Here is a 26,895-nt window from a genome sequence, read left to right as displayed (position 1 = left end):
CTGTGCTTTTTGCTGATCTTTCTCTTTTTTTGTCTGCAGGGGAGGGGGATTTGGGGGTGAATGTGCCAGTTCCGATTTTGCTTGTTTTTGTTTGGGGGAGGAGGATTTGGAAGATGATGATCGTGCTGCCATTCTGTACTCTCTTGGTTTTGTGGCTATCTGGAGAAGAAGAATTCCAGAATTGTTATACTTTGATAATAAATGAACCTTTGATCATCGCACAAAAGATCAAGAGTTAGAAGTTCACCTAGGACTGTTACAGAATGACTTGTAAGAGTAAGGCTATAAGCAGCCTGAAACTGGACGCCTAGGGGCGCAGGCAGCAGTAGACCTGCATGTCCATGGGTAGCATCAGTGGAGGGGTTGGAGTGAGGAAAACTGGAGGGGCAAGAGAGTCACCTCAAGCTGCTGGCAAACAATGGCAGCTGGCTGTATAATAGTACAGGTGTAAGAACAAATGTGATGACAGCTCCAGAAGATTGGGGAAAAAAATCATTAAAAACTTAAATCCCAAAACAACAAGGATGATAAATTTAAACATTTCCAATAATTACTCTGGAAATGTCTTTCCAAGACTCAAGGATTAGATCAACTCACATTAAGATGTACTGAAAAAGATCAGATTTTATTTGTCACACGTACATCAAAACACACAGTAAAATGCACGTTTTGCATCAAATCAAATCGGCGAGGATTACGCTGGGCAGCTTCACTCACTTCTGCCCTCTGGCACTCTCGAACACATGGGTCGCTACGCTTCTGAAGCCAATACAGCATGAACAGAAATCACTAATCCTAATCCGTACGTCTCTGGAATGTGGGATAAAACCGGAACATCAAGAGGGATACCATGTGGATACGGGGGGAACATATAAACTCCTTAAGGGCAACGGCAGGAATTGAACCCCGATCTTACAGACAGGGCTGTAATGCCATGTGCTAATTGATATGTTATCACAGAGTAGACTGGCAACAGGGAAAACTGAAATAACTATTCAAACCTGTGAACTGAAATGCAAGTATGTGTGATTCCATTCATGAATTTTGTCTCATAACCTGCTAGCCAAAAGGAGAAGATTATTCCTTGGTAGTGACGCCCTTTGTGGTTGAAGAACACACCGACTGCCTTTTATGAGTGCACACCGTCAGTGGAGTGTTCATCTGTTTGGGCAGCAAGGCCCGTTCTGTGATTTGTTCTCTTGCGGCAAGGTTGCCCTGCATTTCCATCAATATCTAAACAATCCTAGTGACAACTTTTCCCTCAAATTTCCTCGGAGAAGATGGAATCAAGTTCAATATTACCTCATGTTCTGGTATCAATGCATTCTGTCCATTATTGCATGGTCGAGGGACCCGGTTTGTCCGTTCCTGTAAGAGAACCAGGAGGAGAATTACAGAGGTGGAATAATTCAAGGCTCCAGTCACATCCCGCAAGCAAGAATGCAACTCAATCTCATCTTCTAATTACTACTTTTCCAATATTTAAAAATTAAAAACATGAAGCCTATTGTAACGGTACTGCACAGTTGAAAAGGAAAACAGGAGGGAGTACATATGATTAGAGAGCTTAAAGTAAAAGAACTCTGAGGGGCAAGTGATCATAATATGATCAAATTCACCCTGAAATTTGAGGAGAAGCTGAAGTTAGATGTATCAGTATTACAGTGGAATAAAGGAAATTACAGAGCATGAGAGAGGTGATGGCTAAAGTTGAATGGAAGGGGACACTAGGAGGGATGACAGCAGAGCAGCCATGGCTGGACTTTCTGGAAGCAATTTGAAAGGTGCAAGATAGTCACATCCCAAAGAGGGAAAAGTATTCTAAAAGTCAGGATGATGTAACCATGGCAGACAAGGGAGGTCAAAGCAAACATAAAGGCTAAAGAGAGGGCATATAGTAGAGTAAAACTTAGTGGGAAGTTAGAGGACTGCGAAGCTTTTAAAAACCAACAGAAAGCAACTAAAAAGTCATAAAGAGGGAATAGGTGGAATATGAAGGTAAGCGAGCTAATAATATTAAAGAGGATACTAAAAGTTTTCTCAGATACATTAAGTGTAAAAGAGAGCTGAGCATATATATCGGACCACCTGGAAAATGTTGCTGGAGAGGTAGAAATGGAGGACAAGGAAATGGCAGACAACTTGAATAAAGATTTTGCATCAGTCTTCACTGTGGAGAACACCAGCAGTACGTCAGAAGTTCGAGAGTGCCAGGGGTCAGAAGTGAGTGAAGCTGCCATGCTCGGGAGAAGGTGCTTGGGAAACAAAGGTCTGAAGGTAGATAAATCACCTGGACCAGATGATGTACACCCCAGGGTTCTGAAAGAGGTGGTTGAAAAGATTGTGGTGGCATTAGTAACTATCTTTCAAGAATCACTAGATTCTGGAATGGTTCTGGAGGACTGATAAACTGCAAATGTCACTCCACTCTTTGAGAACGGAGAGAGGCAGAAGAAAGGAAATTATGGGCCAGTTAGTCTGACAACAGTGATTGGGAAAATATTGGACTCAATTGTTAAGAATGTAGTTTTGGGGTACTCAAAGGCACATGATAAAATGGGTCAAAGTCAGCATGGTTTCCTTAAGAGGAAAGCTTGCCAGGCAAATCTGTTAGAGCTCAGTAACAAGCAGGACAGACAAAGGAGGAACAATAGTTGTGTTATCCAAGTACATAACAGGCCTCTGACAAGGTGCTAAACATGAGGCTGCTTAATAAGTTAAAAGCCCCATGGTATTACAGGAAAGATACTAGCATGGATAAAGCATTGGCTGATTGACAGAAGACAAAGAGTGGGACTAAAGGAAGCCTTTTCTGATTGGCTGCTGGTGATGAGTGGTATTCCACTGGAGTCTGTTTTGGGACTGATTCTTTTTACCTTATACGTCAATGGTTTGGGTGGCACAATTGATAGTTTTGTGGCCGATAGGTAGGGGGACAAGTAGTGTTGAGGAAACAGGGAAGCTGCAGAAGGCCTTAGACAGATTAGGACACCGGGCAAAAAAACGTCAGATGGAATATAGTGTCAGGAAGTGTATGGTCATGCACTTTGATGGAAGAAATCAAAGCATAGACTATTTTCTAAATGAAGAGAAAATTCAAAACTCTGAGGTGCAAAAAAGGATTTGGGAGTCCTTGTGCAGGAGTCATGAAAGGTTCATTTGCCGGCGAGTCTGTGGTGAGGAAGCAAAATGCAAAAATGCATTCTAACATTGCAAGGACTAGAATATAAAAGCAAGGATGTAATGTTGAGGCTTTATAAAGCACTGGTGAGGTTTCACTTGGAATATTGCATGCAGTTTTGGGCCCCTATCCAAGGAAAGATGCACTGAAATTGGGGGGGGTTCAAAGAAGGTTCACAAACATGATTCCAGGATTAGAAGTCTTATATGAGGAAAGTTTGATGGATCTAGGCTTGTACTCCTTGGAATTCAGAAGAATGAGTGGAGATCTCATTGAAACCTATAGAAATGTTGAAAGGCCTTGATAGAGTGGATGTGAAGATGATGTTTCCTATGACGGGGGAGTCTCGGACCAGAGATTACAGCCTCAGAAAAGAGAGAGTTATCCATTTAGAATGGCGATAAGGAAGAGTTTCTTTAGCTAGAGAGAGGTGAATCTGTGGAATCCGCTGCCGTAGGCAGCTGTGGAGGCAGTCATTGGGTATATTTAAGGCAGAGGTTGATAGATTCTTGATTAGTCAGGGCATGAAGGGTTATGGGGAGAAGGCAGGAGATTGGGACTCAGAGGGAAATCGATTAGCCATGATGAAATGGCAGAGTAGACTTGATGGGTCAAATGGCCCAATTTTGCTCCTATACTTTATGGGCTTATGGTGTATCACAGGTTAGTAATTGTGCATGGAACCGGGGATGGGGAAGTGTCCACAACCATACAAAGTAGTCCAATGATTGTGGATCAGACAAGGGAAATTTCTGGCTCCAAGTAGCCCGACCATAAACACAAGGCTGACGAATGAGTTTCAAAATAACCGAGGGTGTGGAAAAGCACACGATGCAGAGCTACAAATAAGTGTCTGCTGAGTGAAATGTAGAACAGTCGTGTTGCTTGAATCTAGGCCATGCCAACACAACACTGGAGTGATAATCTACCGGAGGACAGTAAAACTCCAGTTAATCCGATAGGCCCAGGACTTCAGAGATTCCATTCCATGAGATTTTCCACACCACTGAACATAATTCTGACAATGTTTTAACATACTTTGAGCTCACCTCTTTGCCTAAAAAGCATTCCCACAAAGAATAATACATTTTCCAAGGAAGCCTTTTTTAAAAATTTGGGTATACGGCACAGTAACAGGCCTAATTACACCCATGTAACCAAGTTACCTACTAACCCATACGCCTGTGGAATGTGGGAGGAAACTAGAGCACCCCCGAAGGAAACCCACATGGTGTCGGGGAGAACATACACACTCCTCGCAGGCCACCGGTGCTGTCAGAGCTTTACGCTGCTGTGCCACTGACAAGTTTAAAGGACGATCGGTATCAAGGCTTCAGCTAGCTTAAAGGGTGCATGGGAACCAATGTCTCAATGGGAAGCACTGCAATCATCTGGCGAGTCCGATGCTGGACAGCATGTTACAGTAATTTTACCTTGTCCTTTACTCTAACAGAAACAGCACACTGTAGTACGGTGTGGCGGAGGGGAGGGCTGGAAGGGAACCAGGAAAAAGGGAGGGAATTAATTCAACAGAAGCACAGGAAGTGGAAGCTGGAAGTATAGAAGAAACCGAAATAGAAAACAAATAAAGAGACAAAAAATGTCTAGGAAAGCAGAACTAGTGAAAGATGTAAATTAGCTGAGGAAAGCAGTAAGAAGGAAAATATGATTTGCAGAGAAAAGGGGGTGTATCATGGTCAGGGATGGTAGGGAAACAGAGCAGTCCAAGGCATGGACGTACAAAGATTATGAAAGGGAAAGGGGCAGAACGCAAAAAGGGCAAACACAGGCCGAAATTGAATGATTAAAAGGTCAAACATCACTTAGCTTGGAATAAAACAAAGTGACTTTTTTAAAACAAGGAAACGTGGTCCTGTTTCACAATGATCATATCTAATAATAAGGCCTTCCACAGCCTTTGGGAAGGAATGCACTTCATTAATCACAGTGAGGCAGACTCTGCATTACTGTCTGGTATTTCTGCATTTTTCAGAACTGTAAGCCTAGCAAGAGGTTCATGGAGGAACCAACATCTAGAAGAATGCTTGAAATAACTGACAGTATGAACCGAGCAGGAAAAGTAGAATTATTTCTGCAATCAGGCATTTAAAGACAAAGATCAACTTTATTTGTCATGTGTGCATCAAAACAGTGCAATCAGTCACTTGCATCAATGACCAACTGTACAAGGATGTGCTGGGGGAGGCCCACAGATGGAACCATCTTTCTGGCGTCAACACAGCATGCCCACAGCTTGCTAACCCTAACCTGTACATCTTTGGAATGTAGGAGGGATCCACTATTTACAGACAGCATCTGGGTTGCTAACACGGTAAAGCATTACCACTATGCTATCATGCTGCCCCTTAGAAATGCTGGATAGCATTTTGCGAGATCATTGTTAAGGACAATGACACTTGTTCTTTTTAAAAACTCCAAGGTACCTGCATTCTCTTTGCAAAGGACTATTCACAATACCATCACCAGTGATATCAAACCCTGCCTGGACAGTCCAATAGACAATAGACAGTAGGTGCAGGAGTAGGCCATTCGGCCCTACTAGCCAGCACCGTCATTCACTGTGATCATGGCTGATCATACACAATCAGTACCCCGTTCCTGCCCTCTCCCCATATCCCTTGACCCCGCTATCTATAAGAGCTCTATCTAACTCTCTCTTGAATGCATCCAGAGACTTGGCCTCCACTGCCTTCTGGGGCAGAACATTCCACATATCCACCACTCTCTGGGTGAAAAAGTTTTTCTGCATCTCTGTTCTAAATGGCCTACCCCTTATTCTTAAACTGTGGCGTCTAGTTCTGGACGCACCCATCAGCGGGAACATGCTTCTTGCCTCCAGTGTGTCCAATCCCTTAATAATCTTATATGTTTCAATCAGATCCCCTCTCATCCTTCTAAATTCCAGTGTATACAAGGCCAGTCGCTCCAATCTTTCAACATATGACAGTCCCGCCATTCCAGGAATTAACTTTGTGGACCTATGCTGCACTCCCTCAATAGCAAGAATGTCCTTCCTCAAATTTGGAGACCAAAACTGCACACAATACTCCAGGTGGGGTCTCACCAAGGGCCCTGTACAGCTGCAGAAGGACCTCTTTACTCCAATACTCAATTCCTCTTGTTATAAAGGCCAGCATGCCATTAGCTTTCTTCACTGCCTGCTGTACCTGCATGCTTGCTTTCTTTGACTGATGTACAAGAACACCTAGATCTCGTTGTACTTCCCCTTTTCCTAACTTGACTCCATTTAGATAGTAATCTGCCTTCCTGTTCTTGCCACCAACATGGATAACCTCACATTTATCCACATTAAACTGCATCTGCCATACATTTGCCCACTCACCCAACCTGTCCAAGTCACCCTGCATTCTCATAACATCCTCCTGATATTTCACACTGCCACCCAACTTTGAGTCATCAGCAAATTTGCTAATGTTACTTTTAATCCCTTCACCTAAATCATTAATGTATATTGTAAACAGTTGCGGTCCCAGCACCGAACCTTGCGGTACCCCACTGGTCACAGCCTGCCATTCTGAAAGGGACCCGTTAATCGCTATTCTTTGTTTCTTGTCAGCCAGCCAATTTTCAATCGATGTCAGTACTCTGCCCCAATACCATGTGCCCTAATTTTGCCCACTAATCTCCTATGTGGGACTTTATCAAAAGCTTTCTGGAAGTCCAGGTACACTACATCCACTGGCTCTCCCTTGTCCATTTTCATAGTTACATCCTCAAAAAACCCCAGAAGATTAGTCAAGCATGATTTTCCCTTCATAAATCCATGCTGACTCGGACTGATCCTTCTACTGCTATCCAAATGTGTCGTAATTTCCTCTTTTATCTTTCCCCCCACTGACGTCAGGCTAACCGGTCTATAATTCCCTGTTTTCTTTCTCCCTCCTTTCTTTAAAAGTGGGACAACATTAGCCACCCTCCAATCAGCAAGAACTGTTCCTCAATCTATAGAACATTGGAAAATGATTACCAATGCGTCCACAATTTCCAGAGCCACCTGTTTAAGTACCCTGGGATGCAGACCATCAGACTCAACAGTCTATCCAACACCGTTTCTTGCCTAATATAAATTTCCTTCAGTTCATCCTTTACCCACTATTACATCAGAGAGATTGTTTGTGTCTTCCGTAGTGAAGACAGATCCAAAGTACCTGTTCAACTCATCTGCCATTTCCTTGTTCCCCATAATAAATTCACCCGTTTCTGTCTTCAATGGTCCAATTTTGGTCTTAACTATTTTTTTGCTATTCACATACCTAAAGAAGCTTTTACTATCCTCCTTTATATTCTTGGCTAGTTTACCCTCGTACCTCATTTTTTCTTGGCGTATTGCCTTTATTGTTATCTTCTGTTGCTCCCAGTCCTCCGGTTTCCTGTTCATCTTTGCTATGTTATACTTCTTCTCTTTTATTTTTATACTGCCCTTTACTTCCCACGGCAGCCACGGCCGCCCCTTACTCCCCTTAGGATCTTTCTTCCTCTTTGGAATGAACCAATCCTGTACCTTCCGCATTATTCCCAGAAATACCGGCCATTTTTGTTCCACTGTCTTCCCTGCTAGGCTATTGTTCTATTGAACTTTGGCCAGCTCCTCCCTCATAGCTCCATAGTTCCCTTTGTTCAACTGTAATACTGACTCATCCGATTTTCCCTTCTCCTTCTCAAATTGTAGGTTAAAACATATCATATTATGGTCACTACCTCCTAATGGTTCCTTTACCTCCAGGTCCCTGATCAAATCCGGTTCATTGCACAACACTAAATCTAGAATTGCCTTCTCCCTGGTAGGCTCCAGTACAAGCTGTTCTAAGAATCCATCTCGGAGGCAATCCACAAACTCCCTTTCTTGGGGTCCAGTACCATTCTGATTCTCCCAGTCTACCTGCATGTTGAAATCCTCCATGAAAACTGTATCATTACCTTTGCAACATGCCAATTTTAACTCTTCATTCAACTTACACCCTACATCCAGACTGCTGTTTGGGGGCCTGTAGATAACTCCCATAAGGGTCTTTCTACCCTTAGAATTTCTCAGTTCTATCCATACTGACTCTACATCCCGTGATTCTATGTCCCCCCCCCACAAGGGACTGAATATCATTCCTCACCAGCAGAGCCACCCCAACCCCTCTGCCAGTCAGTCTGTCCTTTCGATAAGATGTATATCCTTGAATATTCATTTCCCAGGCCCTGTCCGCTTGAAGCCATGTCTCAGTTATTCCCACAACATCGTACTTGCCAATTTCCAACTGAGCTTCAAGCTCATCTACTTTATTCCTTATACTTCGTGCATTCATATAATACTTTTAATTCGTTACTCCCTTCTCCTTTCATATCAATTCCTATTTCATTTGGCCATACTGTATGATCTCTTCTTGAGCCTTCTACTCCATTGATTCTGTTGTCCTTTTTAAATTTTCTTATTTTCATTTCCCTTGAACTCCATCCTTATATTTCCAGATCATCCTCTCCCCCCCCACTACTTAGTTTAAACACATCCACATTGCAGTGGCAAACCTGTCTGCCAGAATGCTGGTCCCCCGTCTGTTAAGGTGCAACCCGTCCCTTCTGTACAATTCATCCCTACCCCAAAACAGATCCCAGTGGTCCAAGAAAGTATATCCTTGCTTCCTGCACCAGTTCCTCAGCCACACATTCAGATCCATTATCTCCCTGTTCCTGCCCTCTCCAGCACGAGGAACTGGAAGCAAACCAGAGATAGCCACCCTGGAAGTCCTGCTTTTCAGCCTTCTTCTGAGTTCTCTGAAGTCCCGCTGCAGAATGTCCTTCCTCTTCCTCCCGATGTCATTTGTGCTGACATGCACTACCTTCACCCTTGAGGATTCCCTGCAATTGGTCCATGATGTCCTGGATCCTAGCACCAGGGAGGCAACACACCATCCTTAAATCTCGCCTGTTGCCGCAGAAACCCCTTTCCGTACCTCTTACTATGGAGTCCCCTACTACCACTGCTCTTCTTGATGTCTGACTCTTCGGCTCTGCTTCTGCACCAATTTTCGGCTCACAGACCTGTCTGAGTATCTTCTGTCCTGACAGCTTCCAAGAGGGTGAACTTGTTTATGAGAGGTACATCCCCTGGGGTCACCTTCAAGCATCCTTTCCTTCCTCATCGTCGCCCCCTTTCTCTCTTCCGGTATCCTCAGTGTAACGACCTCACTGTAGGTCCTGTCCAGAAAATCCTCGTTTTCGCGAATAAACCTGAGGTCATCCAGTTCTTTCTTCAGTGCTGCAACATGCTCCTTCAGAAGCTGAATCTGGACACACTTTCCACAGCTGTAGCAGCCGGGGGCACCATCAGTGTCCCTGACCTCCCACATCATGCATGTAGCACACTGAATCAGCTTAGTGGTCATGTCTTCACCCTCTCCAGTTGTGCCTGGCGTAGTCTCCTTGCCGAAGACTCTTGAGCCAAAGACTAGCATTTTTCACACCAGGCACTTCCCTCAACCAGGCCGCTTCCCAACAGTCCATGCTGAAGACTGGCCATATTCTGTGCTCTGCACCATATACCCAGTGACCTACTTAATCATATCTGCCTCTTCAAAAAGAAAGATCACATATTCTTTAGCAGACAGAACGAAGAACCAGAACTCCTTACTTTTGCAATCCAAAGTTAACAACAGGATCCTCCAAGTATTAGCGCAGCCAAGTTCCTCAAGATCTGACCTCTTGCATTCCAGAAAATAGTACCAGATAAAATAAAGCAGTTCCCTCAACAGCTTCAAGTAGGATTGCAAATTTGAGTCAAGCAAAAACATCTGACCTAGAATTTGGGCCACTGGAATAATTGGGGAAGGTGCAAAACTCTTTTCAAAGGAACGCAAACACGCGTTGGGCTCATTGTTTGCAAATGCCAATCTTATTTGTGGAAGCTTGGGGAAGATGTTTCTGAGCTTCTGCACTTTGTTCACTGAGATAAGTCAAAACTGACATGGGTTGCTTATAATGCCAAAGTGTTCCATTCCTCAGCACAGAAATGTCCTACCTTAAAGATCATAGGAAAGGTAGTTAGCGTTTCTTTAAAATGCCACTACAAGACTTCTTCCACCCAAGTTGCAATGCTAGAGTGATAATTTTGAAAGAGGCTGTGTGCAGTGCATCATGTTGGTTGGCTTAAAGCAACAGCACCAAAGATGGAACAAAGAGGAACTTTGGATCGTTACATTTACCACATGTCAACACGGAACGATTCAAAGCCTTTGTACAGCAAATGCAGCTGACAGCTTTCTTTTGCCTTTTACAGTTTGAGAGGAAACTTTTTTTGGTTTCCTGTTTCAAGGAGTTTAGTATTAAAATTCACTTTCCTGGTGCCCAAGAAAGATCATTAACTCCTTCTTTCACACAGAAAATATGTTCCCTCATCCTCTGCTAAATGAACACCAAAACAAAAATGTAATCCAGTTTTTCTGCATGGCATTGCTGGAGGAATATTGTGTGTTCATTAACTTTTAATCCCAAAACATTGCCTGCCTGTGTCCTTCCATAAAGGCTGTCTGGCCCAAAGAGGCTTTTTTGTTTTTCTCCAGATTCTTGCATTTGCAGCATCTTGTCTCAATTTTCAACCTGCCTTAATAAATGAGGCCTTGTTGTTACATATGGATCTGTACTTGAATCAGAAGGATGGGGGAGATCTCACTGAAACCGGTTGTCTACTGGTTGGATATGGAGAGATGTTTCCACTAGCAGGCGTTTAAGAATGGACAGTACAGCCTCAGAATAAAGGGGTGTCTCTATGACTGAAGAAATTTCTTCTCACTTCATTTTCAAAGGGTGGTGAAGCTGTTGAATTTGATACAATGGAGGGCTGCAGAGATCAAGTCATTCAATGTATTCAAACAGAAAGCAATAGATACTTAGTTGGTAAGAGGGTTAAGGGTGTTAAGGTTATGGGGAGAATGGAGTTAAAAAACAAAAGATGAAGTAGACTAAATTATCTAATTCTAAGGTCTAGTTCTATATCTTATGGAGTTTATGATCTTACATCAGGATGGTTTTTTGTTGGGATTATGCTTTGTTGAAAGGTCTTAAGAAAAAGATTGTTAACAATAATTGGGTGTTGCCAGAGTGAATATTTAAAGATTCTGCTTTCCCAAACATTTCCCAAAGTATGAACTGAGGTCACACACCAACACTATTATCAAGGACTATTGAAAACAATAGAACTGTTATCTAATCTCAAATACTTATTAAAAAAATCCTGCAGTGGGTGAAAGAGGAGGTTTGGAATGTCCTTGCCTGTTAAAAGGCAGAAAAGTACTGCATTTTTGCTGTGCCTTTCAGAGTATTTCAATATCCTGAAGGACTTTACAATCAAAACAGGTTTTTATTGTAGCAAAATTATGTAGGAAATAAGCTAGCTAAATTGGACTCAGCAAGGTACAACAAATGCATGTTAGCTAGTTGTTTACTTCTTTTCTAAGTATTCCTGCTTGAGGGATCACTACATGCCAGTACACCAACTCCCCAGATGTTCCTCAGAGATATCTCTGGCTTAGTTTGCACTGCTCTGAGATGTTACATCAGGCCTTGCTTTAATGTCCCTTCCAAATATGGCACTGTTGGCAGGATGATCTGCATTCAGAAGAGCACCAAAGTCTCAGTCTGGCTCATGGGCTCAAATCCCCCAAAGTCAGACCCAAAGTCTCAATCTGGTTCAACGGCCCATTGGTCTCCCAAGTCAGTCCAATATATCTGATTCAAGAGGAAACAGTGCTACCAACACAGCTCCAGCTTCACATGAAACTGGCTTCAAAACAGGGAAAGCATGGAGATAAAGAGTTTGAAGCCAATAGTTTGCATGGACAGAGAGCACACAATTCACGATAAACTTAGCTCACTGCAGAATAAAAGTAAGCTCCGCCATGCACAGTCCCAAGCAGGCTGCAAAAGGAGTGGGGGATAGGTATGGAGCTGGTAATCCCATCCATCGCTACAGAGGCTCCAAAGACCAGAGAGGGGAAGGGTCTTTGAAGATGGGCTACACCTGGGGACGATTTAAAGACTAGCCCAGGATCGAGGATTCTGATGAGCAGCTGGCTCAGCAGGGCTAATGGCCTTAAGAAGATAAAAGTAGCAAAGCCCTTTAGATAAAGCCTTGAAACACCCAATGTAAAGCAGTCTGCCAAAGCAATTAAAGCTCTACGTGTGAACAGATACCAGGATCTGGTCCAGAACAACATGGGATGCAGTTCGAAAAATTTCATGCATCTGTTAGACTTCACTGGAATTCAGTGCATTCTGTGAAGACAAGCTCGTAAAATACACTTTATCATAATACAACATCAGCTCTGTTCACAAGGTTTCAGCACCCTGGTTTAAAGAACACCAGTCAACCCTGTAGATGCCAAAGGCAAGACCTGGTTCCATTCTCAGGGCACCCTCCCCCCGCCAGGATTCCTTGAAAGTAATGATCTACTATGGAACAGGCACACAGGCTTGTTCTAGGCTTAAATCCAAATGCTCCTCATTCTTGGAACAGTAACCAACATTACACAACATCCACTTTAATGAAAGTGCCAGCTGTGGTTCAGTCTGTAGTCTCTTGCCCAAGAAATGAGGAGGCTATGGGTTCTAGATGCACTAGGGCATGAAAATTATCGCCAACACTCCAGTTCTTTTAGTCTGATGAGATATTAAACAAATCTCTCAAGAAGAGATATAGACCATCTGTAGGACAGAATTGCTGTTTTCATTATTCCTTCATAGATCATTAGGTAGCAAAGGCAAGCATTTTGCTAATTATTCTTGAATGCAATGGCTTGCTAGGTCATCTCAAAGTTTAAAGTAAATGTATTATTAAAGTACATCTATGTCTTCATATACAACCCTGAGATTCATTTTCTTGGGGTCATACAGAGTAAGTCTAAGAAACACAATTGGATCAATGAAATACCAGACCTAACAGGACAGATAAACAACAAGTAATAAATATTGAGCATCCTTGAAAATGAGTCCATAAGTTGTGGGCAGTTCAGTGTTGGGGCGAGTGAAGTTATCCCCACTGGTTCAAGAGCCTGATGGTAATAACTGTTCTTGAATCTGGTGGTGTGGGTCCTGTACCTTGTTCCTGATGGCAGCAGTGAGAAGAGAGCATGACCTGGATGGTAGAGGTCCTTGATCGTGGTGCTGCTTTCCTACGACAGCGCTTCGTGCAGAAGTGTTCAGCGGTGCAGAGGGCTTTGCCCATGACGGCCTGGACCATATCCACCTGTGTTTGTATGATTTTCTGTTCAAGAGCACTGGTGTTTCCGTGATGCAACGGAAGGCAAATCGAGAGTTTGTGAAGCTGGAGCCACATACGGTTCAGATTAAGGACAACATATTCCCCTCCCCCCCCCCAAAAAACAGATACCAGTGAACTACCTGCGTTTTGATAGACACCAAAAATAAATTGAATCCATTTAATTAATGGGATTCAAATCACCCAGAGCATTTTAAGCTCATGTCTCTATGTATTTCTTTCATTTTACAGCACGGTAACAGGCCCTTTCGGCCTAACGAGCCCGCAGGACCCAAATAACCTACTAAACCATGTATCTTTGGAATGAGCAACATGGTCATGTGGAAACCGTACAAGCCCCTTACAGACAGTGGTAGGAATTGAACCTGGATTGCTGGCACTGTAAAAGCAGGATGCTAACCGCTACGCTACTGTGCTGTTTTCAGGCTTTTGGTAGCTAGTCCGGTAAATAACACTTTACCAGTGTACCCCCTGAAAGAAATCATACGCTGCTATCCATTGTCCAACACTTAAGCCAACTGAAGAGTTAATGTAGAAACAGGCCAGTAACTCAAATCTCAGTTATTGTCCTTTTTCCCTCAGTTAGCATTTAATGTTAACTCGGTTTCTCTTTCCACAGATGCTGCCTGGCCTGCTGAGTATTATTAGCATTTTCTGTTTTTATTTCAGACTTCCAATGCCCGTAGTTTTTGTTCACTCCCCACCCCCCATAGTATTGTTTCTCCCTTGCTTGACTTTGCAGTGAAGATGGGGACCTCAAGTGCAAGGGGTCAAAGTCATTTCTGGTGCCCCAGTTTAAAGCCAATCTAGTGCACCATGTTTGATTTATTAGAATTTCTAGGCCCAGTTTTAAAGTGCCCGGTTATCAGAATAGGTTTGGCCATCCGTCTGATTATTCCAGGAAAGCAGACAAAATAGAGATTTGAATAAGGTCTTTATATAGTGAAATGATTAGATTTGGTCCATGTGGGTAGACTATTTGAGTTAGATAGGTTAGGAGAGATCAAGACACATGAGTATAAATTACGCAAGCATAGAACTAGGATAGATCTCAGGAGGTCCTTATTACTGAGATTCAATGACCTATGGAACAAGCTGCTCCACAGAACAACTTTGCAGGACAAAGGTTTATCTAAAACCATTAAAATTACCTTAGTGATCTTTCGTTTCCCTTTAAAAACCTCTCAGAAACATCCTTTCAACAGTGCTTTCCATCTGTTTCCCTGTCTTCTCAAAGTACCCAGTTATTGGTCTGTATATTAGAAACTTAGAAGCAGGTCATTTATTATTAATGGAAGAGAGATGGCTATTGAGTATCAACACAAGAATGGCTCCTTGACCTGAGCTGAGCACCTGCAGATGGGCACTTTCAGTAGGGATTACTGTGTGGTATTCCTGTTTCTTCCCCATTAAGCTAACAGCAAATGACACCATCTTCATATTGGCTTGACCGAGAGAAAATGAAACTGGACAAGGATCAGGCTGGGCCCTGAAGTTACTGACCTTCCCCCAATGACCACCAGGAATAAGGTACAGGAGCCTCAGGACTCTCACCAGCAGGTTCAGGAAGAGTTACTACCCCTTAAGCATCAGACTCTTGAACCAGGGGGGTTAACTTCACTCATCTCGTCACTGAACTGTTCCCACAATCTATGGGCTCACTTTCAATGACTCTCCATCTCATGTTCTTGAAATAAACTGTTTATCTTTTTTTCCTTTCTTTTTGTATTTGCAAAGTTTGTCGTCTTTTGCACACTGTATCCCCGCCCTGTTGGTGCGGTCTTTCATTGATTCAATTATGATTATTGGATTTATTGAGTATGCCCACAAAAAAGAGAATGCCTGGATTGTATATGGTGACATACATGTCCTTTGACAATAAATTTACTTAGAACACTGGTTTTCAGTATGACAGAAGGTTATGCATAATAACACACTCACATAAAGTACCAGAAGAACTTAGCAGATCGATGGAAAAGAATAAAGAGCAGACATTTTGTTCAGAGGACCTGAGGAAGGGTCTCAGCCCAAAACACCAACTGTTTATTCGCTTCCAGAGATGCTGCCTGACTTGCAGAATTCCTCCAGCACTTTGTACGACTTCCAGTGCCTACAAAATTTCGAGTTTAGGTTCTGCATAATACATCAAGGATGGTTCTGTACTGGTTTCTAGTTAACAAATTAATTGCATAGAGTAAGCATGTAATGACCTGTATATCACCTCCAAAGCAACCAAAATTCAGTTGATCCAAAACATTAAAGAATAAATCTGCATAATGGTGACCCTGAACCAATGTTTATCAGGAAAACCCAGCTGGTTAACAGCTTTTTGGGGAAGGAGGACTGTAATCCTTAACAAGTCCACATAATTTCAGACCACAACAACATGCTTGACTCTCAACTTACTTATGAGGAATCCTCAGTTCAAAGTCAATTAGTGATAGGAATAAAATGCTATTGGCTTATCATCGTTACTCGTTGCTGTGTGCTCACTTTCGTGAACCTGTTCCGAATGTTACTTGCTTACGTTTATTGTTTGTATGATTTGTTTTTTCCCCACATTGGGTGTTCGATGGTCTTTTTTGTAAAATGAGGTCTATTGGGTATCTTTGTTTTGTGGCTGCTTGTAAGGAAGACAGATTTCAAGGTTGCATATAGTACTCCGTACATACTTTGATTATTAATGTACCAGGAGGCAGTTCAAAGCTTATCTCGCACACTGTTTGTTACACTGTACACTGAGGCAGAACAAGGTAAAACAATGGCAATGCAGAATAATGTGTAACAGCTACAGTGAAGGAACAGTGCAGGCAAGCAATAAAGAGCAAGATGACAATGAGGTAGTTAAGAGAGGTTAAGAGTCCACTTTATCATACAAGTGGTCCTTTTAAGAGTCTGATACCAGTGGGGTAGTAGCTGTCTTTGAACCTGGTGGTATACACTTTCAAGCTTATGCACCTTTGGTCCCTTACTTGAAGCTTGTCTAGCTCACAACCTTTGAATAAATAAAAACAATATCATTCAATAAAAGAGACAATCTGAATGCCTGCTGGCAGCCTGTAATACTGGCATGTAGGAGGGCAGCACACTTGAGAGTTTCCGTGGTCGATTATTGACAGCAATAAACTAGCATTCTCTCAATGAAAGAAGGGTTAACAGGTCCATCTGATAGCCTATTCAACCACTGCCAAGCCTTGCCAGCAATGAAACGTGACCAGCTCTACATACCAGCTGTGCTGTTGACAGGCACAACAGCTGTCCACCCGTGGGAAGCCTCATCCATCACTGACAACAGCTGATGCCATATTGGATTACCCATCAGCTCCCAACCCGAGAACGGCGCTGCCTAAACTCCCGATGATCATTAACAGTTTTTAAACCATATATTTTCAGCCACTGTGGAAAAGCAAGTTAAAAAGAAAGCTCCAATCTCATGACTTGTGTGATTTCTATCCCAGCAATCTTCACTTAGATTCCAATCCCAAAGCTTTTAGAAACAAATCTACCTTGGTTCCCCATCAAGACAAATAGACAAAATATTAATTTTTAATTGTTGAGCTTAAATTAAGTCCTCAGAACTTCACTGTTCCCTATTTCATGTAGTGAGATGCACTGACCATGATACATTAACACTGGCATGATTCTAACACTGGCCCTTGTCAACTCTCCCCTCCCCAACCTTAAAATGGATTTGGAAGGTCTATGGATTGAGCTGTTTTGGGTTAATCAGTCATGAGAAAACGAAGATCCTTGGGCTGGAAATATGGAGACACATTATAGCCCCCAAAGATCCAGGAAGGATCGGTTGAATAGGTTAAGACTTTATTCCTTGGAGTATAGTTGAAAAGGTGAGATCTTATAGAGATATACAAAATGATGAAGGTTATAGATAGGGTTTCACATTGTTTGTCAATGATTTAGATAATAGAATTGATGACTTTGTGGCAAAGGTTGTGGATGATACAAAGATAGGTGGAGGAGTAGGCAGTCTGTAATCACGTTGCTTCCTGAGCAGGACTCAAGACAAATTGGAAGAATGGGAAAAAAGAGTAGCAGATGGAATACAGTGTTGGGAGATGTATGACAATGCATTTTGGTAAAAGGAACAATAATGTGGACTATTGTCTAAATGGGAAGGTTCAAATATCAGAGGTGCAGAGGGAGTTAGAAGTCCTCGGAAAAGACTCCATGAAGGATGTTGAAAGGGCTAGATGGGGTGGATGCAGGGAGGATGTTTCCTATGGTGGGGGTATCCAGAACTAGAGGGCACAGCATCAAAATTGAGGGGCAACTGTTTAGAATAGAAAGAGGGACTTTTTTTTTTTAAAAGCCAGAAAGCAGTACGTCTGTGGAATGCTCTGCCACAGACTGCAATGGAGGCCAAGTCCGTGCGTATATTTTAGACGGAACTTGATCATTTCTGATCAGGTAGGGCACCAAAGGAGATGGTGAGAAGGTAGGTGTATGGGGTTGAGTGGGATCCAGGATCAGCCATGATGGAATGGCAGAGTAGACACAATGGGCTGAATGGCCTCATCCTGCTGCTATGCCTTATGGGTGAATGCAGGCAGGTTGGGTGAGACTAGAACTTGAGATCACAGGTTTATGCTGAAAGGTGAAATACCCAAGGGAAATTACTTCACTGAGATGGAAGCGCGAGCGTGGAATGAGCTGCCAGTGAAAGTGTATGCAGAGTCAGCTGTAAGATTCAAGAGAAGCTTGGGTAGGCATAGGCATGGAAGGGTTTGGAGGAATATGGTCTAGGTGTAGGAAGATGTGACTGACAGAAGACCAGCACAGCATGAACTGGATGGACTGAAAGGCCTGTTTTGGTGCTGTAGTACTCTGTGACTCTGCAGTGATGAGTAATGCAGTACATGTCCACGTTTGCTGGAAAGTAAGTAAGGTACTAAATACTTTGTTCTGTGCCAGACGTGTGTGAAGGCCACATATTAACAGGGAAAGGAGGGCACCACCTCTTAAACGACTTGGCCATCTGTCCCACTGGCACAGAGTAGGCTGTGCTTACATGGGACTCTTTAGCCCCCACAGAGCCAGAGTGGACAATGAGGCATCCTCGATTTAGAGGGATGGCCTAAAGAGAAAGATACATCACAGATACTACATGGAAAATCAAAAACTGAACCCAATGAAATCTCCATAATTTACTGTAAGTTCAACACTTTCGACAGCAGTATGATAATGTCAAGGCTGACACAGTGTTGGTGTTGATGATTAGACCAAAGGACACAAGCGCAGAATTAGGCCATTCGGTCCACTGAATCTACTCCGCCATTCCATCATGGCCGATTGATTATCCCTCAATCCATTCTCCCGCCTTCTCCCCATAACCTTTAATGTCCTGATTAGTCAAGAATGTATCAACCTCCACCTTAAATATACTCAATGACTTGGCCTACACAGCCACCTGTGGCAATGAATTCCACAGATTTACCACCCTTCAGCTAAAAAAAATTTTCTCGTCTGTTGTAAGTGGACATCCCTCAAATCTGAGGCGGTGCCCTCTGGTCCCAGACTCTCCCCACTATAGGGAACATCTACTCTGTCTAGGCCTTTTAAAATTTGATAGGTTGTAATGAGATTCAACCCCCCCCCCCCCCCCACCCCCTCACTCTTCTAAACTTCAGCAAGTACAGGCCAGAGCTCTTATCTGAACCTTTTCATTCCTGGAATCAGTCTCGTGGACCTTTTCCAATGCCATCACATCTCACATCTTTTTTTAGATAAGGTGCTCATCGTCTTTCAAGTGCCATCTGTCCAATACCTTAAAGCTTCAGTATTTCATCCTTGCTTTGGTATTTGAGTCCTCTCGAAGTTAATGCTAACATTCCATTTCCCTTCCCTACCACCAACTCAACCTGCAAGTTAATCTTTAGGGAATCCTGCACAATGACTCCCAATTCCCTCTCATTTTTGAACTTCCTCCCCATTTACAAAATAGTCCATGCCTTTATTCCTTCTGCCAAAGTGCACGGCCATACACTTCCCTGTACTACATTCCATCTGCGATTTCTTTGTCCATTCTCTCAATCTGTCTGAGTCCCTCTGCAGACTCCCTGCTTCCTCAACACTACCTGCCCCTCCACCCATCTTCATATCATTTGTAAACTTCACCACAAAGCCATTAATTCCTTAATCCAATTCACTGACATACAACATGAAAAGAAGTGGTCCCACTACTGACCCCTGCGGCACACCACCAGCCAAACAGGCATCCTTTATTCCCAGTCTTTGCCTCCTGCCAATCAGCTAATCTTCTATCCGTGCTAGTACCTTTCCTGCAATATAGTGGGCTCTTATCTTGTTCAGCTGCCTCATTTGCGGCACCCTGTCACAGGCATTCTGAAAATCCAAATAAACACATCCACTGATTCTCCTTTGTCTATCCTGTCTGTTCTTTTCCCCAAGGAATTCCAAAATATTTGTTAGGCAAGATTTCCCCTTTAGAAAACCATGCTGATTTTGGCCTATTTTATCATGTGCCTCCAAGTACCCCCAAAACGTCATCTTTAGTATTAGACTCCAACATCTTTACAATCATTTAAGTCAGACTAACTGGCCTATAATTTCCTTTCTTCTACCCCCCCCCCCCCCCTCCCTTCTTGAAGGGTGGAGTGACATTTTCAATTTTCCAGTCCATTAGGAACTATTCCAGAAACTGGTGATTCTTGAAAGATTATTACTAATGCCACTACAATCTCTTCAGCCACCTCTCTCAGAACCCTGGGGTATCGTCCATCTGGTCCAGGTGACTTATCTAACTTCAGGCTTTTCAACTTCCCAAGCACCTTCTCCTTAGTAATAGCAATGACACTTAGTTCTGCCCCCTGAACACTCTCACATTTCTGGCATTCTACTGGTGTCTTGCACAATTAAGACTGATGCAAAATACATAAGGATCCACTGCCATCCCTTTGTTGCCCCTTTCCTACCACTCCAGTGTCATTTTCCACTGATCCGATATCCATTCTAATTTGTTCAGGCCTTTTAACATTTGGAATGTTTCTGAGATCCCCCCCTCATTCTCCTGAACTCCAGAGGATACAGCCCAAGAGCCGCTAGACATTCCTCGTATGGTAACCCTTTCATTCCTGGAATCATTCTCGTGAATCTTCTCTGAACCCTCTCCAATGTCAGTTTATCCTTTCTAAAATAGGGAACCCAATACTGCACACAATACACCAAGTGTGGTCTCACAAGTGCCTTATACAGCCTCAACATCACATCCCTGCTCTTATATTCTATACCTCTAGAAATGAATGCCAACATTCCGTTCGCCTTCTTCACCACCGACTCAGCCTGGAGGTTAAGCTTTAGGGTATCCTGCACAAGGACTCCCAAGTCCCTTTGCATCACTGTATTTTGAATTCTCTCCCCATCTAAAAAATAATCTGCCCGTTCATTCCTAAATGGACATTGAAGCTTTGGACACTACCTCACTTTCTTTAAATATACAATATTTCTGTTTTGGCACATTTTTTAAAAATCAATTCAATATACGCAGTTGATTTACTTGTTTATTCATTATTATGTTTTCCTCTCTCTGCTAGATTATGTATTGCATTGAAGTGCTGCTGCTAAGTTAACAAATTCCATGTCACATGCTGGTGATAATAAACCTGATTCTGATTCAAAGTGCATGACCATACATTTACCAACATTATATTTCATTTGCCACTTCTTTGCTCATTCCCCTAAACTATCTAAGTCTCTCTGCAGGCTCTCTGTTTCCTCAACACTACCCGCTCCTCCACTTATCTTTGTATCATCGGCAAATTTAGCCACCAATCCATTAATCCCATAGTCCAAGTCACTGACATACATCGTTAAAAAGCAGCGGTCCCAACACTGACCTCTGTGGAACTCCACTGGTAACCTCCCTTTTTCTACCCAAGTCATTGATACCAACGTGTACCAAGACTGTTCACCCTCTCCCTTCAGAATACTCTGCACCCGATACCAGACATCCTGTACCTGGCACCTAGGAGACAATATACCTTACGGGTATCTCTATCAGGCTGACAGAACCTCCTTGTCTGTTCCCCTCACTAGGGAATCCCCTGTGGCTACCGCATTCCTCATCTTCTGCTCACCCTTCTGCACCATGGAACCAGGCTCAGTGCCAGAGACCCAATTGCCAAGGTCGTCCTCTGTCAGGTCAGCAACCCCCTCCCCCCAACAGCATCCAAAACGAGATAACGATTACTGAGGGAGATGGCCACAGCGGTACTCTCTACTACCTGAGCTCTTCCCTTCCCTTCCCTGACAGTCACTCACTTGTCTAACTCCTGCAACCTTGGGGTGACTAACTCCCTGTAGCTCCTATCTATCACTTTCCCTAATAAGCTGCAGCTCCAGATCCCTACCACGGTCTCTCAGGAGCTGCATCTCGGTGCACCTGGTGCAGATCTGGCTATCTGGGAGACTGGAAGATTCCCAGGATTCCTATATCTGACACCTGGAGCAAAGTACAAACCCTACAGCTGTGCTCTTTATTCCTCCCAAAAAAGCAAAAAAAGTCCACTCACCCACTTACTTTGCTGAAGCCTGAATGAGCCAAAGCCCTACCACTCTGCCTCAGATCTCTCCTTGAATGGCCGCTCCGCTAGGCAGCGTCTCTCTTTTATACCTGAACCTTCCCTGCTATCTAACTCTTGATTGGTGCTCCGGTTATAGCCACTGGTAGGCCACGTACAATGGACAAATGCTCTCGAAGCTCCCTTTTTAAATAACGACTGCTGACCTGTGAGAAATCCCTCTTTGTAAAGCTCTGTCGACGCCACTGATAGGACACGTACAATTGATACGTTCGATTTTATCTTCTCCTTCTCAAACCTGCCTTCTGCAACTTAGGGGTGACCACTTCACTGTAGCTCTCACCAGCTGCAGCACCAGTTCCTTAACATGGTCTCTAAGGAGCTGCAGCCCAATGCACTTCAGGCAGATGTAGTTATCGGGGAAACTGGAGGTCTCTCTCCCCCCACATCTCACAGAAGGAACACACCACTGCCTCTCAATCCATTCTCAGCACACTAGCCATGTACCAACACAATAAAATAAACATACTAGGAACTTTCTTTCTTACTTAGACCCTCCATCTGTTCTTGCCCAAGCCTGGTGAACCAAAGATGGATGCACTCTAACACTGGCCCACCCACGTAATGGCCACTCTGCTTACAGCTGCTTTCTTTTTATTGGCCCCAGGCTGATTTCAGCCCGCCGAAAGCTCCTCAGCTCTCTTTAAACTTTGCCGAGTCACCAACGAACAAACCCTTGCTCTGATTTCAGCCCACCAAAAGCAAAGATCTGGTATTAAGGGATATGTGATCATACAACAGAGGCTATTCAATTCCAGAATATTCAGGGAAGGGGTGGATGATCATCTTCGACTGTGAACAGGTGGCGAGTATGGCTCAAGGGGATCCAATAGCAATGGATTTTATTCATACACTCAGTGACCAGCTCATAAAAGCAAATACATCTCATCAGCCAATCACACGGCAGCAATACAACACATAAAAGCATGTAGACATGGTCAAGGGTTTAGTAGTTCAGACCAATGGGGAAGAAACGTGATCCAAGTGACTTTGATCATGGAATGATTGTTGGTACCCAGTGGGTATCTCAGCTGCTGGTCTCCGGGAAGTTTCATATACAGTTTACAGAGAATGGTACAAAAAAAACACATCTGGTCAACAGCAGTTCAATAGGCAAAGACACCTTGTTAGCGAGAGAGGTGACAGAAAGGCGACGGTGGCGCGCAGAAGAGCATCTCTGAATGCGCGACATGTCGAACGGTGAAGTGGATGGGCTATAGCAGAAGACTATGAACATATCACTGGCTGCTTTGTTAGATACCTGTACCTAATAAAAAGTGACAACACAGTGCACATTTCAAGCTTGGAAGTGAGAACATTGCAGCTTTCTGATGACAAACATTGGGAAGGGCTGCAAGACAGACACTCCAGCAGCTCAGACTTCCAAACGAAAGGAGGTGGATCAATCTGCATCGGACTGCAGTGTAAGAAAATTAGAAAAGGAAATGGAGCACAAGCAGTAATGTTTTCATTCCTAGGCCTTAGTCCGGTAACAAACAAGTTCTGATCTTACAGAAATGCACAAGTTGAATTTGTCCCCAACTCAGAAAACACACAGCAATCACTTGATATGGTAAATATACTACCACAACATTGTAAAGGACGGCATCAACAGAATGAAAAGAGTGTGAGTATAACAAATGAAAACAATTAGTAAAATGGAGAGAGTAGAAACTATTTGTAGGAACAAATATATGCACATACACTGGGCTTTTTGGAATTTAATATTATTGTTGAAATCGCTCCTGTGCGCAGGTGTCAGCAAGTTCGTAATCCAGGAACTGCCTGTACGTGTCCAAGACCATTCACATTTTCCCTTTCAGATGCTCGTCTAATTCCCTTTTGAAAACCATCATTGGATCAGCTTCCAATTCTAGATCATCATAACTCCCTGTGGAAACCCCGTTTCACCTCATTATGTCTCAGCTTCCCCTTCAGTTACCTCACAGTTGAGGTTACTAATACCTTCCCTCGTTAATTACAACATCGCTCTTCTGTTCAGTCATCAATTAAGTTCTGGCTCCCTGCAAATACTGAGCACACCAATGATATTCAAATCCAAACACCGGACTTTTTTTTTTAAAGCCGATGACTGCAATGCGTATCAATCCCCTCCAGTGCTGCAGGATTATATATTAATGGACATGCTTCACCCAATCATGGCCATAAATATAGAATTAGGCCATTAAGCCTGCTCTACCATTTAACCATGGCTGACATTTTCTTTCAGCCCATACTTCTGCCTTCTCCCTGTAACCCTTAAGCAATCAAGAAACAATTAATCCAACGACTTGTCTATCACAGCCCTCTGGCTAAAGAAATTCACCATGATTTCACTTTTAAAAGACATCCATAGAACCATAGAACATTACAGCACAGAAACAGGCCTTCTGGCCCTTGTTGGCTGTGCCAAACCATTTTTTTGCTTAGTCCCACTGACCTGCATCTGGACCATATCCCTCCATACACCTCTCATCCATGTATCTGTCCAAGCTTCTCTTAAATGCTAAAAGTGAGCCTGCATTCACCACTTCAACTGGCAGTTCGTTCCACACTCCCACCACTCTCTGCGTGAAGAAGCACCCCCCCCCCCAATGTTCCCTTTAAACTTTTCCCCCTTCACTCTTAACCCATGTCCTCTGGTTTTTTCTCCCCTGGCCTCAGTGGAAAAAGCCTGCTTGCATTCACTATCTATACCCATCATAATTTTATATACCTCTATCCCTTTATTCTAAGGTAGTGCCCTCATAATCTAGATTCCCTTGCTAATGGAAACATCCTCTCCACTTTCAATCTATCCAGGCTGTTCAGCATTCAGTAGATTTCCTTCAGATTCTACTGCCCTCTCCTCAAATGAGAACAGGGCCCAGAGCCAGCAAACTATTCTCGTAAATTAACCTTCCCATCCTCACGACTGTTCTTGTACACTTCCTCTGGACCTTCAACAGGACAAACACATCTTTCCCTAGATAAGGAGCCCACAGTGCTCACAATATTCCAAATGTGAACTGACCAATACCATATAAACCTTCAGCACAACATCCTCGCTCTTACCTTCTTTACCAAGGCTCAAGGTTTATTGGAAAATATAAAGACAGTTTGAGCAGCTTCACCTTAGAACCTCAGCTTGGTAAGTTGACCCTGGCCAAGTGCTAACTGGTGTGAGAGTGCATGGCCGAGGGACAAGATGTCCTCCCAGTCAACACAGTGATTCCTGCTACAGACAGCATGCCTGGAATGATCGACATACTCAAGCTTGCATGTCACGTTAGGCTCACTACTCCACAACGAAGGAGTGCTTGAACCCTCTGCACAATCACAAGCCACAACATTGTGGCAGCAACTTCAGGAAAAACAGGCAAATGCACAGAGAACTTTGTTTGGGTTTCTCAGAACAGCCAAAAGAAGAAGAAAAAAAAGATGCTGAGAATTCTCAACTCTTGATCGCTACATGCTGACCCAGCCCCTGCTGAAAGCTGCACGTGGAATACCTCCAAACACATTCACTTGCAACAGAGAGTAAACAAACCGTTCAGGACCAAGCAGGTGGAACAGCAATTTGGGAGATTTGTCCGGAGGGCAACCTCAGATTTTAGTGCCAAATCGGAGACTTCGGTGAGGTGCTTGAAGGATGGGGCAGATGGGAAGAAACAATAAAGCACCTTTAATCCTCTGAAGCACTTAATTTCCATTTACTGCTGAATTTGGATTACGAGCAGTAATTAGCACTTCTATGATGTAGTTCCCAGGAGTCCACTGCTGATTAAAATCAGGCAAAAACAAAGTCATTAATTTTCAACATAGCTGCAGTGTAATCTCAGCCCCCCAACAACAAAATGCACTACAGATACATGCAAAATTAACACCAGAAGCAAAATGTTTTAATCAACAGTCCAGAGTGGCTTCTGTAAAACTGAAGCAGCAACATTGCTGTCATGCTCTGAGAAATTAATCTTCATGTTTGCTGAGCATAAGATTCTTCATGCAAAGTGGGCCTGCATCACCGAGCCCCTTCCAAAGATGGGAATCTGTTATCTTCTGCAGGGTATCTTGGCTAAACAGAAAGGAAATGTCCAGAAAGGGAATTGGAGTATTGGGCTCAGTTCTGGTCATCTCGTCATAGGAAGGGTGTATGTGGAGGCTTCTGAGAGGGTGCAAAGGAGGTTTTTCCAGGATGCTGCCGGGATTGGAGAGCATGTCTTACGAGGATAGGTTGAGCGAGTTAGGGCTTTTCTCCTTAGAACAAAGGAGAATGAGAGGTGACGATAGAGGTGTGCAAGATGAGAGGCATAGATACAGTGGACAGCCAGACACTTATTCCACAGAGCAGAATTGGCTAATACTAGGGGGCATAATTTTAAAGTGATTGGAGAGAAGTATAGTGGGAATTGTCTATTTATTTATTTTATGCCGAGTGGTGGGCACATGGAACACACTGCTGGGGGTGGTGGTAGAGCCAGATACATTAGGGAGATTTAAGAAACTCTTAGATAGGCACATGGATGATAGAAAAATGGAGAGTTGTATACAAGGGAAGGGATAGATTGATCTTAGAGTAGGTTAAAAGGTCAGCATAACATCATGGGCTGAAGGGCCTCTACTGCGTTCTAAAGGGAAGGAGTAAACTCTGATAACAGAAAACCATAACAAACTTAAGGTGAAAAAGAGGACACTTTAGCAAATGCAGAGTAAAAGAGAATGGACAAGAAATTGGCTTCCTGCAATCACTTTTAATGATAAGAATTAGAAATGACTTTCTCAATCAGTATCCTTGTGTTATGAAATAATCTCTGCAA

General features: G+C 43.3%; 1 protein-coding gene across 1 annotated transcript in view; it reads right to left on the bottom strand.

Annotated features, from left to right (window-relative positions):
* Positions 1 to 26,895, bottom strand: part of LOC132397978 (sestrin-3-like) — a 58,170-nt gene that overhangs the window by 15,355 nt on the left and 15,920 nt on the right. Inside the window, exon 2 of the mRNA XM_059976834.1 lies at positions 1,303 to 1,368. Coding sequence (XP_059832817.1) covers positions 1,303 to 1,368 — 66 coding nt within the window. The remainder of the gene's footprint in view (positions 1 to 1,302; positions 1,369 to 26,895) is intronic.

The sequence above is a fragment of the Hypanus sabinus genome, chromosome 8, assembly GCF_030144855.1.
Source record: "Hypanus sabinus isolate sHypSab1 chromosome 8, sHypSab1.hap1, whole genome shotgun sequence".
Classification (NCBI taxonomy): domain Eukaryota; kingdom Metazoa; phylum Chordata; class Chondrichthyes; order Myliobatiformes; family Dasyatidae; genus Hypanus; species Hypanus sabinus.
This window is presented reverse-complemented; position numbering and strand designations above follow the sequence as displayed.